Genomic DNA, 18,801 nt, shown 5'->3' on the forward strand with positions numbered 1-18,801 from the left:
TGAAGGGTTATCACTTTAAAGTCAACCAATATAATTTTCATCTCAAAGTGTTCTTCCTGGTCATTGTTAGGAGTTCATAGCAAATCGTCAGGTCAAGATTTGGGGGTGGGAGGAAAGCGCTTAAGTACTAACAGCTGTTAACATTTAGATGAAAAATGATGGCTAAAAGCACACAGTCAGTCCTTCTAAAATGATGTTAGATTGAAATATATTTGGGATTTTAGAGGCTAAATAATGGGAATCAAGAGGGATTTATAGACACATGGACCTCTCTGGGGATGTCTCCCATGAGGACACATGACTTTTATTACACTTTCCTAGGGAAAAAACAAATTGCCTGTGGAGACCTAGCTGGATACATTGAGGGTGCACACCTGTGTGTATTACTTATTTCTTTTTTCTCCCACTTTCTAATTAAAGTAAAATTTACAAACAGTAATATCCACAGTTTTTAGTGTGTAGTTCTAATAGCTTGGTCAAATTTCTATCACATATCCACTAGCACAGTCACAATGTAGAAGAATTTCATCACCTAAACAAAACCTCTGAGCTTATTTGTGGTCAAATCCTTCTCTTACTCAATGCCCATGACAACCACTAACCTATTTTCTGTTCATATGTTTTTGTCTTTGCAAGAATGTCACTTAAATAAAATCCTAATAAATGTAGCCTTTGACTCTGGCTTCTTTTGGCTAGCATGGTGCATTTGAGATGCATCCATATTGTTACTTGTATTAATTTCTTAAAGCTGCCATGAAAAAAGTACCGCAAGCTAGACGGATTGAACAATAGAGATTTATTGTCTCACATTTCTGGAAGCTAGACATCTGAGACCAAGGTATTGGCAGATTTTGTTCTGTTGGCTCCTTCTGAAGGCTCTAAGAGAGAATCTGTTTCATGTTTTTCTTTTAACTACTGGGTAGTTTGCTGACAATCTTTGGTGTTCCTTGACTGCCTATTTGGGTAAATATCTATAAGTTGGATGGCTTGGTCAGATGGTAAGTATATGTATAATTGAATGGAAACTGCCAAGTGTTTTCTGACTGCCAGTTTGCATTCCTACCAGCAAGGTACTACAATTGCTTCACTTCTTTGACAGCACTTGATATTATAATGGTTTTAAAATTTTTATTTCGGTTTTATTTCATGTTCTTTCTTGCTCTTTCTCAAGGAAGATTTAAGAAATTTCCGTGATAAAATCTGTTATTTACATGCCGTTTTGCCTTACCAAGACAGTTCTGGCTTGAGAATGCTTTTTTTTCCAACAAGGGAGATAGATCCATTCTTTCCTCTGCACGGTCACCTATGAGTCCACACTTCCAAGCAGACTTACCATATCTTTGTCAGTGCAGATAAGTGTCATGGTTACAAATTTGTTCAGTGAACTCAGGTTGATTTTCTTCTCATGTTTAAAGAGGGAGATAGTAATGTAACACTTATGGACTTTCAAGAAGCTTATAACCTGGCATAGATACAAAGTTTAGCATACTGTCTAGCACATATCAGTTGTTCCATCAGGTTAATTATTAATATTTTATTACTTATAAAATAATTGATATAGCATAGGTCACAAAGATAGTGTTGCTGAAGCATTTCATATGCTGCTTTACATGTGCTTGCCCCATTGCAGGTGGGCTCAGAAATGACTAGTTGCAGAAGTGGATTGTCATATGTAATGATATGCGTCATTTCTGGGTGAGTTAAAGCAGATGTGCAACCTTCCAGTTGTTTCTTCTGCTACAGTGACTGAGGAGACTTAATGTACCAGCAAGCGCAGCAATAGATGGTAAAGCCGACGTCAGTAGTGTTTTTGGGTGACATCTCGGAGAAATACTGCCCCTCCCTAGACAAGCTGTGTTATGAACTTGTACTGTCAAGTGTAAGAAACAAACCTATAGTACACTGAATAATGACCCCCAAATATCAGATCCTATTGCCTGGAATGTGTAATGTTACCCTATATGACAACGACTTTGCAATTGTTATTAATTTAAGGGTATGTACATGGAGATTATCATGGATTAATCAGTGGACTCTAAATACAACAACCAGTGTCCTAACAAGAGAGAAGCAGGAAAAAGACCAAAAAACACCCCCAAAACCCCCAAAAAAGGCAAACACCATCAGAATAAACCTTTTCTCAGAATTATTCTAGATCATATTCAAAATCTGAAACCAAGTAAATGTTGATCCATGAGAATGGCAAGTTAACCAAGATGTTTAAGGAAATCTCTGTCAAACCAGCAACTCAACACAAGCAAAAGGGATAGACATTTCAGATACTATACACAAAACATACAGTCAGTAAATAGTTTAGAAAACTGATTAAACAAACAGATACAACCAATGACAGGAAAACAACAACAAAAAACCTGAGAGAGAACAATCTGATTTCCAAAGTTTATCACACTATATATTCACAAGCATATATGTGAATGTATTTGCATATATTCACAGTGTAGTTTTCAGTAAAAATTAGGAGACATGCAGAAAAACAAGAAGGTATGTCCCATTCACAGGGGATAAAAAGAGTTAACAGAAACTGTTCCTGAAGAAGTGCAGACATTGGAATGATTGGCCAAAGATTTTAAGTTACCTGTCTTAAATATACTCAAAGAACTAAAGGAAACCAGGAGAATAATGTCTGAACAAACAGAGGATATCAATAAAAAGATATAAAGGATAAAAAGGAACTGAATATAAATTCTGGAGCTAAAATACAAGTGAAATTAAAAATTCGCTAAAAGGTTTCCACAATTGTTTGAGTAGGAAGAAGGAAGAACTAGCAAACTTAAAAATAAGTCAATTGAATTAATTCAGTGTGAGGAACAGAAGAAAAAAAGAATGAAGAAAAACTGAACAGAGCTTAAGAGACTCTTGGATCACCATCAAGTGTACTAGAATATGCATAATGAGAGTTCCTGACAGTGAGGAGAGAGAAGGGACAGAAAGAATATTTGAAGAAATAAGGCTAGAATTTCCCCAAACTTGATAAAAAAACATGAATCTACTCATCCAAGTAGCTCATCAAACTGCAGGTAGGATATCACAATGAAATAAATACTGAGACACACTGTAATCAAATTATTGAAAGTCAAAGACAAAAAGGTTCTTGAAAGTAGCAAGAGAGAAATGACTTGTCACATACAAGGGATTATTAACAAGATTAATAGTCAACTTCTCATCAGAAAACATGAAAAAAGAAGTCAGTGAGAGAAGATATTTAAAGTGCTGGAAAAAAATCCTGTCAACTAAGACTTCTATGTCTGGTAAATCTATCCTTCAAAAAATAAAAGAGAAATTAAAGAATTCCCAGATAAACAAAAGCCAGAGTTTATCTCTAGTCAACATGTCCTACAAGAAGTTCTTAGAAAGAAGTCCTTTAGACTGAAATAAAATGACTTTAGATAGTAATTCAGAACTATACAAGAAGTAAAGAACACTATAAAGATAACTATATAGGTAAATGAAAAGCCAGTATTATTGTAGTTTTGGTATGTAACCGCTCTATTTTTCCCATATGATTTAAAAGAAGAATGCACAAAAATGATTTTAAACTAAAGTTAATGTCACAAAATGTGCAAAGATGTAATTTATGACAATAAAAGTGTAAAGGGGAGAGATATAGCTAATAAGTATATTTGATTCCCAAGACCATGATTTTTAATTCCCCACGTTGACTCAGAATGACATTCAATACATCAATCAGTCTTGAATAAGGCAATATAATGAGTCACTTTTTTGTATCCAGGCTTGGAGTAGGCAGTTTACATTATATGTGAAACATTAACGCGATATTTCTTAGTTATTAAGCATTCAGATCAACGTTTCCAAATTCCAGTTCTGCTCATTGCTAGCATTACAGTCTTCAGTGTGTAGCTCATTGTCAGCAAGCTTCAGTTTCTCCATGCGTGAAATGGGAATATATCTCACATGGTTGCATGATAAATTAATGAAAGTATAGTATAAATGTGGTGTTCCCAAAATAACAAGGGCACAGTAAATCCTCGCTATCACAGTTTGTCATTATTAAAGTTCTGATATCCACTTTAATACAGATACAGATGATACAGATGATATCGATCATCTGTATGGGAAGGTAAAGCTTAAATTAGAGAAAGCAAATTGTTACAAGTAACAAAGTAATAAAAGATTGCCTACGGATTATAATGGCAAGCCAGTGTCTAAAGAGGAAAAGTTGCTGAAGACTTTGTGGAACCTTTGAAACTTGTGCTATTCTTTGAAGAGTAAGTGAGATTTGTGCTGGGAGCACAAAGCATCTTGTCAGGAGGACTGCACTTTTTAATTCTTCCCTTAGCACCAAGTATGTGGTGGTCCGATCCATAAAAAGTTCCCCATCTCGGAACAAAGAATGCTAAGAAGTCAACAAATGCTTCGAAGGACTTTTGTTTTTATCAACAGATTAATTTGATTATGAGTGATCCCCAAACTAGTTTTCTTCCCCAGGAAAATGTTGAATTAAGATCCACTTCTTTACTTTGTGGAGAAGAGAGATGGTTAAAAAAAAAGGGGGGGGGTTTTCAGTTCTTTGTTTTTTTCCAGATTTAAGAGAGAGTATAATTCTGTGTGTTGACTGAGGTAAGTAATTTAAGGGACCAAAATGGTGCCTTAGGCACTTTGCTCTGGATAATAGTGCCTCTCCAGTGGCCTCCATACTACACATGGCAGGAGTTTAGAGGGAGCAGAGAACTCTGCATGCTTCTATCAAAAACCTTCACCCTCCCTTTCCCACTCCCAAACTCGTAGCCTGATTGTCACTGTCCACCTGGAGACCTTAGGACTAATCTCAATGTTCTTTTTCTAACTGTGTCACTCACCATGAAGCTGAGAATCTCAGACCAGACCTCAACCTCTATAAAATAATGTCCGTATCTCTTTATTTCCCTATTTCTGTCCCCAAACTCACTCCTGCCCAAACTCTTGAAAACTTTCCACTGTGCACTCTGGAATTCATAGGAGTCATCAACATAACCCAGTATACACTTAACCTCTCCTCTGAAAGTTCCATTTACCTACATGGTCTAACTGAAATCTATGTCCTGGGACAGCGTTCCCCTTGCAGTCATCTCAGGGGGAGGCAATTTTCTCTCTCACTTTCTTCTTAACACTGTACCGCCTCATGTTCTTGACTTTGTTAACAGTATAACAGTCTAATTTTTGTTTGCTGTAAACTCTTTCCTTTTGGTGACTTTAATATGATATACATTTGTTGAAAATTAGAAGTTGCCAACAGAGTTCAAATTAATAAAATCTAACGCTGCCAGTCCTCTCCTCTGAACTCCAGACTTGTGTAGCCTTGTGTTTATGCAACACTTCCACATGGATGACCAAAAAGAATCTCAAACTCAGCATGACTAACCTGCGATGGTGTCTCTCATTTTTTCCCAAAGAACTGCTTCTTCTACACCTTTCCGTGTAACACTATACATAAAAATGGAGTCATCATTGTTCTCTTCCTCTAATGCCCTATATTCAATATATCAGGAAATCCAGCCAAGTCTACTTTTGAAATATATCAGGATTGGATAATTTCTCACCTCTCTATCACCCTTATCTAAGTTATCATCATCTCGTGCATAGATTAATGAGATTACTGCAAAGAAACATGCAATGGGTGAGATCATAGGACCCCAGCTTTCATTCTCACATGGAAGCTCTCCTTAACCTCGCCTACAATTTGGATCCCTAGATAGAGCCTGTCACTATCTTTAAAAATGATATTTTAAACTAGCTTTTAGATATAATAATATCATTTATAGAATGTGTTTAAAGTGTCAGGCAATTTTATCTCAATTTTAACAGGTGGGGAAACTGAGACCCAGACACATTATTTAATACTCAAGATGACTGAGAAAATAAATGGATTTTTACTTGACATAGCTGGACTGGCCACTGTACAGGTAGAAAAAGAATATTGTGTGAAAAATTGAAGGAAGGAATGAAAGGAATGTGAGAGTGGAAGGAATTTTGAACAGAAGCAAATGGAGTGAGTGAGTATATAGGATAGATTTCACACTTATTTGGAATCCCTCTGTAACAGCATTCACCCCTCTAATCCATACATAGATCAATGACTGTGTCCTCGTCATAATGTGTAAGAATTTACAATGTCAGTTTGCATTATCAATCCAGTTTGATTATGAGTTCAAGGGAAAATTGATGACCAAGTGATATTGAGCAACACCCAAGGTCACCCATCCAGTATATAGTAGAGCTAGAGTTTGCATCCAGATGTCCCAAGTTTGGATTCATACTTTTAACTTTTATTCTCTAGCTGTCTTTATTCCTTGTACATGAATTTCTATAGTATCTCATTGTGTGATAATTACACATTTTATGTATCTTATTATCCTGTGAGATATTGAATGCTAGAACATGATATATTAAACTATCTTTTGCTAACATATAATACTGAGCTTGATACAGTGGACATAATGGTAAAACAGTGACTCAAGTGAAATGAATTAAATTACACTAAATCTACTTTATTACATGGCTATTTTGTGTTAGTGTTTGAAGATCTGAACTGGGAGGCTAACATAAACCCATCAGGAATAATCCTGATTTTGCACACACTCCATCCCGGCACTCTGGTTTAACCATTTATGAAGTTAGAAGAATGAGTTATTTTAACTCCAAAATACTTTTGGTTGGAACACTCTCTAGTCTACCAATTTCTAAAAACTACATTTTGCTGTTGTACCCATGTTAGATTCAGAGAATACTGATATAAGTTATACATTGGGCATAATGATGGCTCTAAGCACAGCTATTATCTAGATCCTCTTTTCTCATTGCTATAAGGCATTCGTATAATCCACAAATGACCCCAATGGAGAACAGTACAGAGCTGACCAAATTCATTCTTGTTGGGATAACTGATGACGCAGAACTGCCCATCCCACTCTTTAAAATGTTCACTTTCCTCTGCCTCATCATGCTGGTTGGGAACTTGGGGATGATTGAGTTGATCCTGCTGGACTCTTGTCTCCACTCTACCATGTACCTCTTCCTCAGTAGTCTCTCTCTGACAGACTTTGGTTACTCCACAGCTGTCACTTCCAAAGTGATAGCTGGATTCCTTACAGGAAACAAGGTCATTTCCTACAATGCATGTGCTGCTCAAAAGTGTTTTTTGTGGTCTTTTTCACTGTACAAAATTTTCTCTTGGCCTCAATGGCCTATGACCACCATGCAGCAGTATGTGGACCAGTACAGTACACCACCATCATGACACCAAAAGTGTGTGTGTGTCTGGTCATAGGCTCCTATGTCTGTGGTTTCCTGGATGCCCTCATCCTCACTGGGGACATATTCAACCTCTCTTTCTGTGGGTCCAAAGTGGTTGATCACTTTTTCTCTGACGCTGCTCCTCTCCTGACTCTCTCATGCTCAGACAACTACATGGGTGAGATGATTTGGTTTGTTTTGGTGTGCAGGAATATCCTCTTTTCTATCCTGCTCATCTTGATCTTCTACCTTTTATATTTATCATCATGCTGAGGATGCACTCATCTGAGAGATGCCATAAGGCCTTTTCCACCTGTACTTCCCACCTCACTGCTATCTCCATCTTTTATGGGACAGGCATCTTCATGTACTTACAACCCAGCTTCAGCCATTCCATGGACACAGAGAAAATAGCATCTGTGTCCTATGCCGTAGTTATTCCCATGCTGAATGTGCTGGTCTATAGCCAGAGGAACAAAGAGGTCAAGACTGCCTCTAAAAAGGCTTTTGGGAAGGGTAAGTCTTCTATAGGGTTCATATTTTAATTTTATAGAATCAAGAATAAGACATTCATACAGCTCAGATCCATGTGGGGAAAATATTAACTTGCTAGACTAACAATTTTATAAATTCCTGAAGTAATTTCCATCGGTTCTTTACTAAGTATACAACCAATTGTGTTAACAAATATTGAGGTCTCAGGAATAATAGCTTAGGAAGAATAAACATGAACTTAGAATTTTTATTTGAAAATTTCTCCTTCATTACACTTTGTTATTTAATTTGTTTACAAAATCATCCACACCACCATATGCACACCTACAGTCACATGTATATTTAAGTATATTCCCACACATCCTTCATTCATGCAAAGCCCATGTAACTCACACATCCATGAATGGACAGTGGAATAAGTTCAAGAGATGAATGGAATTAATCTATTTTTATAGGATAATTTAAAACAATGATTTTAATATTTGATAATACATCGTTTAATATGAAACTGTTAATTTTTTAATAGTCCCTACATGTGTGATTTTTAAATTTTACTTTTAAAAACTTTTTATGTGAAAATATTTTATTTTAATTTACTTAAAATTGGTTCCAAACATCCTGGGTATAGGTTTATTACTGCAGGGGTTTTTTTTGTTTGTTTTGTTCCTTTTCAATGATAATAAAGGTCATCATGTGGGCATCTTTATTTAGCTCAATATCCACCTTTATTGATTCATTACCCAGTATCAACATTTTATGTGACAATTTTAATAAAGGAAGCAGACCAGAGTATAAGAACAGGGAAACAATAATAGAAGCATATTTTAATCTACTGAAATAAAAATAACAACATTTAATATTAATGTGAGGCTTGACTCTTTGTCTTCAGATGCTCAGTCCAGGACACATTTCATATTTCTTTCTTCATGTATACAGTCAGGTTGCCAACTTTTTGGTCAACATTTACCTCAGGTTAGAGGCTGACCTGACTGTTCTTGTCTGTCTCGAAGAATTATCTTACCTAGATTTTTAATTTCAGTGTGTTAGCACACTAAGAATAGTTCACAGGAGTGGTAACAGTTATGAAGATGTCTTTGAAAAAGGAAACTATTATCTTATTTTATTGAGTCTAAAGAGTATTTCTTTGAATTATCAATACTCTGCATATTGGTTTTTCTTTGAATATTCTTTTCCTATCTAAATAAGTTAGAACATATTTAGAACACATACAAAAATATATATATTTTTAAGCCTTAGCCTCATATGTGGGAAGAGGGAAGTATACTTTGTTCCATGTGGTGTCTGGAATCTAGCATTTAGGACTCCTGTGGTTTAACATGAAGTGCCAACATACCTTGCTATGGCATGGTAGAGATATTTAAATGTAAGGGACATATCCTTCAGAACCAAATGAAAAATCAAAGCAACAAATTGTCTCTCCTGATAAGGAAGTGTTTTCCTTTTGTAGAAAAGTAACCGAGCTCTCCGATCTCTCCAAGTTATTCTCCTAAAATGCTAAAACCTGGAGAAGTTCCTCTACAAGATGGTGAAAAAGGAGCCTCCTGAACTCACCTCTACCAATGGACACACCAAATCTACAGCGACATATTAGACATTTTCCTGTTACATAAATCATAAATCCAGAAATAGCTGAGCAAGTCCCTCACATAGGGAGAAGGAGAAAATATTCACATCACTCACATTGAAATGGGTGGGAAATGTTGAGGCACACTCTCATCTTTAACCCCCACGTCCAGCATAGTGCCATATAATCAAAAGGGAATGCCCAAATCCCAGCCTCTCCCTGATGAGCAAAGGGTTTGAATTCTTCATCTAGCACTCCAACTTTTAACATTCTCAGCTGAGGGACAGGCACTCCAAACACCTATCTCTGAAAGCCAATGTGAGACAGGAACCAGCCTAAGAATATAGCGCCGTCTGCAAGACCCCTGGCCTAACAAGATAAGGACCCTAACCAATTGGCAAGCTAGGAGAACCAGAGGCCACCAAGATTCACATTCAGCAGCCTCTGGACTTTCCTGGGCTTACACATGTGCCCTAGCATCCAGGAGTCCACTGAAGGTGACTCTAGCCCCTTACCATAGTAAAAATCACCACCAGGGGTGGAGAGCTAGCATGCTAATGATGCATGCATCACATGTAGTAGCATGCTATGTGACAGCACACGTGAAAGTACAACCCTACCTCTACATTCCATGACAAGACATTCCTCCCTAGCTTTTGCCTAACAAAAGCCCCACAGTCTGTTCCCTAAGGAGGCAGCCACTTGCCCCTTTCCTTTCTGCACTGGTTCCCTTGTGCCTTTCCTCTGCACAAGCTAATAAACTTTTACTTTTCTACTCCCGCTTATTGTCTCTCTTGATTTCTATCCTGGGGGACAATAAGAACCCAATGTGCTGGTAACAAATGGAGCTTGCATACACAAGGCCTACAAGACTATAGCAAAGAAAGAAACAGTTCTTAACAGGCTCATGAGGATTTTCTGTGGCTCTCCTCTAAGAGCCCAGTACAGAGGAAGCAGGCAAAGAATGCCCATCTCCTGGTATGCCTATATGCATACATTAAAAGCTGTTGCCTCAGTGTCAGTATTATAATTTAATATACATCTAGGGGCTGACTTCAATTCTCCCTGGCTTCTCCCAGAGAAGACAGCAGAAACCACCTGCCCCCCTCTGTAGGCCACTACGAATCACCAATACCTCGCTAGAAGGTGCTGGTACACATGTCCTGCCCTCCATATTTTGCAGCTGCTGCCCAAAGCACAGAACCCTAGATTGTCTGGCTCTGATAAGCCAAAGGTGCTTGCATTTGCAGGTCCCACAGGAGGGTAACAAACAAAGAAACAGTTTTTAACTAGCTATCCTCCCAGGGCTCAATGCAGAGGGAAAAGATGGAAATGCACATCTCCCAGTCTTTCCCTGAAAGAGGTCCATTTTCATACTTTAAAGGCTGTTTCCTGAGGGTAAGGCTTCTAATTTAGCATGCATCTAGGGGCTGATTGATTCTCCCCAGAGACTGGGGAAACCAGCAGATTCCACTTCTGCCTTCTAATTCAAGATAGCTACAAATTGCCCATATCTCCCTGGAAGGAGCTTGTACACATTTGGTGCCCCAGTTATTGCAACTGCCACTGAAAGTACAGTCCCCTGGATCACCTGGCTCTGACAGCCAGTGGGGCTTGCATTCATAAATCTCAAAGGACCGTAGCAAAAAAAAAAAAAAAGAGGCAGTTATGAATGGATTCAGGAGCAGCCTCGACCCTCAACTACACACCTGAATCCAGCACAAAGGGAGCAGGCAAAAACACCCAGCCCTCTCAGTTTGTACCAGGAAGGGCCCTAGCTATACACTTTCCCAGCTACTGCCTGAGAGACTGGCTTCCAGTAGACCTGCATCTAGGTGCTGACTGAGATCCTCCTGTTTGGGACACTGACAGATTTTGGCAAACCATCAACAACAGAGAACCCCTAAGAAGAAAGAAGGCAACTCAGACAATCACAAAGGTTTGAGAAACAAACAAGGGGTCATACCAGACTGATTGATAAGTTTCATCTTCCACATAAGACCACACTGTCAAAACTGAGAGAGGTGGTTATTTTATCCTATGTGCAGAAAACAGCACAGACAGTCAAGGAAAATGAAGAAACAGAAGAATATATTCCAAACAACATTATAAGATAAAATTCCAGAAAAATATATTAATGAAATGGCAATGTTATTTACCTAACAAAGAGTTCAAAATAATGGTCATAAAGATACTCACCAAGGTCAGCAGAACCAGGTATGAACAATGAGAGAATTTCCAGAAGGAGATAGAATATATAAGAAAGTACCAAACAGAAATCACAAAGCTGAAGAATACAATAACTGAAATGAAAAATTCAATAGAGAGGTTTGTCTGCTGACTAGATCAAGCAGAAGAAAGGATCAGTGAACTCAAAGACAGAAGCAATGGAATTCATCTAATCAGAGGAGCAAAAAGAAAAAAAATAAGAAAGAGTGAAGATACTGTAAGGAACTTACGGAAACCATGAAGTAGACAAATATATGCATTACGAAAGTCCCAGAAGGAGAAGAGACACAAATTCAGCGAGCTTATTCAAAGAAATAATCACTGAAAAATTGTTTAACTTGGGGAAAGAAACAGACATCCATCCAGATGAGGAAGCTCAGAGAGTTCCAATTAAGATACATCTAAAAAGCCCCACACTGAGACACATTATAATTAAATCAAAAGTTGAAGACAAGGAGAGAATCCTAAAAGTAGGAAGAGAAAAACAGCTTGTTACATACAAGATAACCCCCCAGAAGCCTGTAAGCAGAAGATTTTTCAGTAGAAACTTTGCAAGCCGGAAGTGAGTGGCACGATAAATTCAAAGTGATGAAATAAAAAAACTGTGAACCAAGACACTCTACTTGGAAAAGTTGTCCTTCAGAATTGAAGGAGAGCTAAAGAGTTTTCTAGACAAGCAAAAGCTGAAGGAGGTCATCACCACTAGACCAGCCTACAAGTAATGTTAAGGAGACTTCTTCAAGCTGAAACTCCTCCCACACACACATCAGTTATTAGTGAAGTTATTTTAAGTTGTTAAAATAGACAGTTATGGGAAGTTTTATATAAGCCTCATGGTAACAACAAAGTAAAAGCCTATTCTGGATACACACATGATAAATAGAAAGGAATCTAAGTTTACCATTGCAGAAAATCATCAAATCCCTTATAAAGAGACAAAGAGAAGGAAGGACTCACTGTTACTTTTTTTGACAATAACATTTATTTATTTTCTGTCTACTTTTTAACTATTTTAATTGTTATTTTATTGATGTTCTTAGGTGTATTTTAATTATTTTTTATTTTTTATTGAGATATAATTAACTTATAATGTCATTTACATTTAAGGTGTATAACGTATTAATTTGATATATATATATTGCAATATGATTACCACTGTAGCATTAGCTAACACTTGTATCAGGTCATATAATTATAATTTTATCATTACTTTTTTGTGGTGAGAATATTTGAGATCTAGTCTTTTATCAACTTTGAAGTATATAATATAGTTTTGTGGACTATAATCACTATGCAGTGCATTAGATCTCCAGACCTTACTCGTCTTCTACTTGCAGGTTGGTACTCTTCAAATATAGAGCTTCTCAAAAAATCCCATTTAGTAAATTTGCTCTTGTTTTGGACAAATTCTAGCAGGTATCTCTTTTATTTTAAACTTTTTGGTGAGGAAGTTTGGCCCTGAGCTAACATCTGTTGCCAATCTTCCTCTTTTTTTTCTCCCCAAAGTCCCTAGTTGTAGGTCATTTTGGTTTTTCTATGTGGGGTGCCACCACAGTGTGGCCTGATCCCATGCCCAGGATCCCAACTGGTGAACTCTGGGCTGCTGAAGCAGAGCATGGGAACTTAACCCCTTGGCCATGAGGCCAGCCCCTCAGGTATCTCTTTATGTATGGTTTCTACCATATTATCTTTCCTCTTCCTTTCTTAGTCTTCAAAACATATATAAACAGCCTTTTCACCAGGTCATTCATGTCTCTCTTGCTCTTTTCTTTAATTTCTATCAGTGTTCTGCTCCATTTTTTAGCCTGGATAGTTTCTACTGAGCCCTTTACTAGTTTACTCCTTTGCTGTGTTTAATGTGCTTTCAAGCTAAATATTGAATTCTTATATTTAGTAAGAAAATAAGGAGTTTATGTCAATCCTTTTCTCTTTTCTCTAGTACTTTGGCTTCTCAATTAATGACTGTCTTGGTTGTTCTTCAATGCCTTTATACAACTTTTTAAAAAAAATTAGTTTTTACAGTTGTACTCACTGGCAGAATTAGGCTGTTCCCTTCTACATGGCTATAATCCCTGATAGTCCTTTTTACTAAATTATGTGCCAGATTTCTTAGCCATAAATTGACCCATAAAAAGAGCTGAGATCAATGTATATACATCCCATAACTCAATCTACTTCTCTTTTGAATAATAATTTTCATATCTATTTACTATGTAACTTCTCTTATTAATTGCAATAAATTAGATTATAAATAGGTTTCTGAGGGTGACTAATTGATATATCTGTCCAGTGACTTTTGAAGTGAATTGATTTGAAAATTCTCTTATATCTGAAAGAGGAAGGAGAGATGGAACACTTTTTTAAATTAACTCACTAGATGACTAAGTATTCCAGATTATTGCCTTCTTTATTTAGCAAATACAAAGTTTCTGAAGTTAACCCAATTTTCTTATAATACAAGACATTATATCTCTGTATGACCTGCCTATCTGTATCTCCCTCTCTTTTCTCCCGACCATATCTCATTTCATGTATTCCTCTCAACTCTACTATATATTATCACACTGTGATGTAGATAGTGCTATTATCCCTTCTTTATTACAGGTGTTTTCCAAAGGTGTCAAAGATAGAAAATTGAAAAGTCTCACGTTTAAAACCAGATGTATTTCTGTGCACAATCTATGCTCACAACCATTACACTATATAGATGTTGGTAACAACATGGACCTAGAGGGAAAAATGTTCTGATTCATTTACAATAGCAAGAACAGCAGGAATTCTTGCCATGACAAGACAAAAAGGCATTGGCCATGTGGGATGGTGATGACTGAGACATGAACAGGCTGAATACCTTGGTGTATGAGTTTACTACTAAGTCATATCTCAGTAGAGTGGAGGTTAATTATTCACAACCTCTAGGAAAATTATAGGAACTACTCACACTATCATGGGTTTTTAAACTCACAGTCTGTAAGTTATTCTCCTTGGGTATGATGGATATTCCTCAAGAAACGGCAATGGCTTTTATCACGATGTTGCAGGTTTCCAACAAATCATTTCCAATTTGAAGTTAATTTTGAATCCCAATTTTCATTGCTTCTGGTATGATAATATTTGAGCTATCTTTATGACCTGCCTATTCGGGTCATGTGATCCAGACCAACAACCCTGGTATCAAGAATAGATGGATTTGTTTGGTTTTATTTGGATTTTATTCTCAGAGGATGCTGAAATGGAAACTATCAAGGAAGTGGCTTTGCTATCTATGCTGCAGACACATCGGCTTCTTTTAGATTCTACGAACTTTTTTTAAATTTGGAGCCATTAGTACATACTGTCACTTTCTTTGGAATGATCTTTCTCACATTGGTTCTTTGTCATTAGCCCTGGCTAAAATGAAAACTCTGGGCTTTTCCTTCTGCCCTAAGGCTCACCTAACATCAGACACTGCCACAACCTGAAAATGACTTCTTTTTGTTACGACAATACAGATTTGCCTTCCTAAATGTATTACACACATGAAATTCATACATGAAAAATTGTGTCAATTGTGATAACTTGAACGATATTTTGAGTACACAATAAACTGTTTAATCAATAAAGTTATTGATCAGTCCCTCAAAAAAAATTTCTGAGAATGAGAAAACATTCTGTCCAGCCAATATAAAGTAGATTTCTTCTTTTCTCTCTCATTTTTCTATGTATAATTACATGCTTATTCTATACATAATTATAAATGGATGGCATTTTTTTCTACATATAATTGCATGCTTCTTAGGGTGTTTCATTGTTCAGTGTTTATCTTCCCCATTAGACTTGAGCACCATGAGTGCAAAAATGGTGTTTACTTCGCGTGAGTCTGTATTCCCATGGCTCATCATTATGGCTGAAACACACTTGAGATCAATAAACAGTTAAGTGAACTAATATTTCTTCCAGAACACTGAATCTGGACATCATATTCTCCCCTTTCCCCAGCCTTTGCTCTTTTCTGTTATTGTTTTTGTTTTTTTGATTGCTGTAGGCTCTCTCTCTGCTGAGGATCAGCCTAATGAGCAAACTTAAGGTCTCCTCAGGTCTTTTCTGAGCTTCTCCCTGGGCATGTATAGTCGTTTTCTGATCTACTTATTTTTATGCAGTTGTTTTTGAATGTTCTAGACTTTAATGTTTGGCTCTAGAAAGGGGAAAAAATTAAGGGGAAAATAAAACAGGCAATAGCCCTTTAAGTCCCCTGGAAGTCACTTCAGCTAATGGGGGGGGGGGAGGGAGTCTTGAAATAATAGGGGAAGTAGAACAACAATGACCTCCTACCTCTTTGTTTGCACCTCTGTGATCTGAAGCAGCAATCAGAGCACAAATTCTCAATATTTAGAGGACAGAGTCATTTAGCCCACCCTGGCTCTTGTAAGTTGTGTGCAAGCTGCTCCAGGAACACAGGCACAGCTTTTTGTCACATGGCTCAGAGTGGGAAATGGGTACCTGCTACTGTGCTAAGAGCTGAAAATGATCAAAATTAACTGCAATTTATCATCCAAGTCTTCCCCTGGAAGTAGCAAGCCAATAGACTCCAGAAATGCCAAATAGTTACATCAGACAGATTCTCAGTGTAATTGTCTAGGTGAGGAGATAGATTCCTGGTGCTTCCTCTTCCAGCATCATCTCAGAATCTTAGCCTCTATGGCTCCTTCCTATAAGAACATGTGGGATTTTATTTAGGATACACACAGATAATTCAGGATAACCTCCCAATCTTAAAATTCTTAATTTAATCACATCTCAGTAGTTCTTTTTTGCCATATAAATTAATATTCCCAGGTTCCAGAGATTGGGTCATGGATCTTTTGGCAGCTATTTTTAGCCTGCCACAAGATTATATAGAAACATTCTGTGCTATTTCTGAAAATCTTCTGTTATTTTTAAAATTAAATAATCATTTAAAATAAAAGATAGAAACAATTGCAAGAGTAGAAACATTATCATAAATACCAAAATGAATATTTGTGTTAAACTATAATGATTCACAAGTACCACTACAAGAATCCTAACACATTCAAGGCACAATCTTACAAATATTGAGATGCTGAAGTCTCTTATTTTATACAGACAACAAATTAGACATGGGTGTACATTCCTGTAGATAGGTTTTATAAGTATCAAACCCCTGAGGATCAAAATTAAAAGTACAAAGATTGTGCATTATACTAGCATATTGAATGCATATTGTCTTTATTACTGAGAGATACTGTCATGTTTATATTTATATGGACATTTAGAATAATTTAAGTTAATTACAATTTGTATGTATGCAGTAATTTTCCAATTAGAAAATGTTTTTAATTTCGCCTCCATTTTTCTTATACTCTGGCTCTTGTATTCTTTCAAAAATTATATTGTGAATATATTGATTGTATAAAATGGCTCAGTCAAGACGTAGCAATTAATTTGTGTTGCATTTATGTATCTCCAGATAAAATATGTCAAGAAAAAGGCAAATACTTTCATTTAAAAGTCACTTTATTTTGAAATTAGGACCCTTAGAACACTTAGTCAACAAAGTAGATACATAATGTTAAACATAAATTGACGTTCTAATACTACAATTAATTACTAAATTATGTAAGTTAAAAGCTAGCCACATTCCATTACATATGACAAATTTCCCACTCCCGTGTATAAGCTCCCACATGAGGCACATACATACACTTCTGCTCATGGGCTTGTTTGTGCCCCTGGTTTAGATGTATGTTTATAGCGGCATATGGTAGGGGAAATGTATGCAGAATGAGTGAATGAGTCAAATATCCATAACAAGGTTTTTGACAAGCAGGACACAAGATGTCTTATGATTCACCTTAGCCATTCTCATTCTGGTATTATATTTCTCAACATAATATTTCCTTTTTTCTAGACAACAAACTTTTGAAGAGGGACGGTAATAACTTAAAGAACTTAGCTTCAGTGTGGGCCTAAAATATGAGTCAGTACATGGGGAAGATCTGAGAGAAATGAAATGAGGTTACTGTGAATCTTATGACATTTAAATCACAAACATACAGACAATTTTGTCTCCAGAAGAACCTTTTTGAATGCACTCTTGACGTCCTTGTTTCTCAGGCTATAGACAACAGGGTTGAGCATGGGGATAATCATACTATAGAACACAGACGCCGTTTTGTCTGTGTCCATGGAATGACTGGAGCTCGGCTGTAAGTACATTACAATAAGAGTCCCATAGAAGATGGAGACTGCAGTGAGGTGGGAGGCACAGGTGAATAAAGCCTTCTGGTATCCTGCAGATGAGTGCTTGTTTAGGATGGTTATAAATATGAATAAGTAGGATATCAAGATGACCAGGAGAGCAAAAAAGACATTGAAGCTGGCTACATAAAGAAGAACCAACTCACTCACAAGCCTATCAGAGCAAGACAGAGCCAAGACTGCTGGAATATCACAGAAAAAGTGATGGACCACATTGGACATACAGAAGGGAAGACGGAATGTGTTCCCAACGTGGATGGAAGCATTCAAAAAACCACAGGCATAGCAGCCTATGATCAGACGTGCACACATACTTGTTGTCATGGTGGTGGTGTAATGCAGGGGTTTGCACACTGCTGCATAGCGGTCATAAGCCATTGATGCCAAGAAAAAATTTTCTGTAGTGGCAAAAGCTGCAAAAAAGAACATCTGAGCAGCACATGCATTGTAGGAAATGATCTTGTCTCCTGTAATAAACCCAGCCACGACTGTGGGAGTGACAGCTGAAGAGTAACACAAGTCTACCAGAGACAAGTTACTGAGAAAATAATACATGGGAGTGTGTAGATGAGAGTCCATGAGAATCAGCAGAATCATCCCCAGATTTCCAACCACATTTGTGAGATAAATCAGAGTGAACATTATAAAGAGAGGGATATGCAATTCTGGGTTATCAGTTAGTCCTACAAGGATAAACTGCATCACTTCTGTCTTGTTGTCCATCTACGTTATTTGAGAATCATATGCCCTGTAGCCAAGTAAAATAAAGTACGAGTGTTAAGTGGAATAGAGATTACAGTGAAATTGAAACATTCATATACCATGTGCATTATTTCATTATAGCAATAATATGTGTTTCAAGATTCTCCATATCTAAAGCATGAGCTTAACCACAAAATTTGGTACCTTATTTGTGGTTAAAAATAGCTGAATTAGAAGGATCTTTATGGATCTTCGTCTCAGTTTTAAAATTTTTTAATTTG

General features: G+C 36.9%; 1 protein-coding gene and 1 pseudogene across 1 annotated transcript; one reads left to right on the forward strand and one right to left on the reverse strand.

Moving 5' to 3' along the window:
• The first annotated feature begins 6,853 nt into the window (after window positions 1-6,853).
• LOC103560515 (olfactory receptor 5B12-like) lies at window positions 6,854-7,796 on the forward strand (annotated as a pseudogene).
• Window positions 7,797-17,602: 9,806 nt separating this feature from the next.
• LOC103560516 (olfactory receptor 5B3-like) lies at window positions 17,603-18,544 on the reverse strand. Its single transcript, XM_008534643.2, has one exon. The coding sequence runs from the start codon at window positions 18,539-18,541 to the stop codon at window positions 17,603-17,605; it is 939 nt and encodes a 312-aa protein (XP_008532865.1). The 5' UTR covers window positions 18,542-18,544.
• Between the last annotated feature and the right edge of the window lie 257 nt (window positions 18,545-18,801).

This window comes from Equus przewalskii, chromosome 11 (genome assembly GCF_037783145.1).
Source record: "Equus przewalskii isolate Varuska chromosome 11, EquPr2, whole genome shotgun sequence".
NCBI classification, from domain to species: domain Eukaryota; kingdom Metazoa; phylum Chordata; class Mammalia; order Perissodactyla; family Equidae; genus Equus; species Equus przewalskii.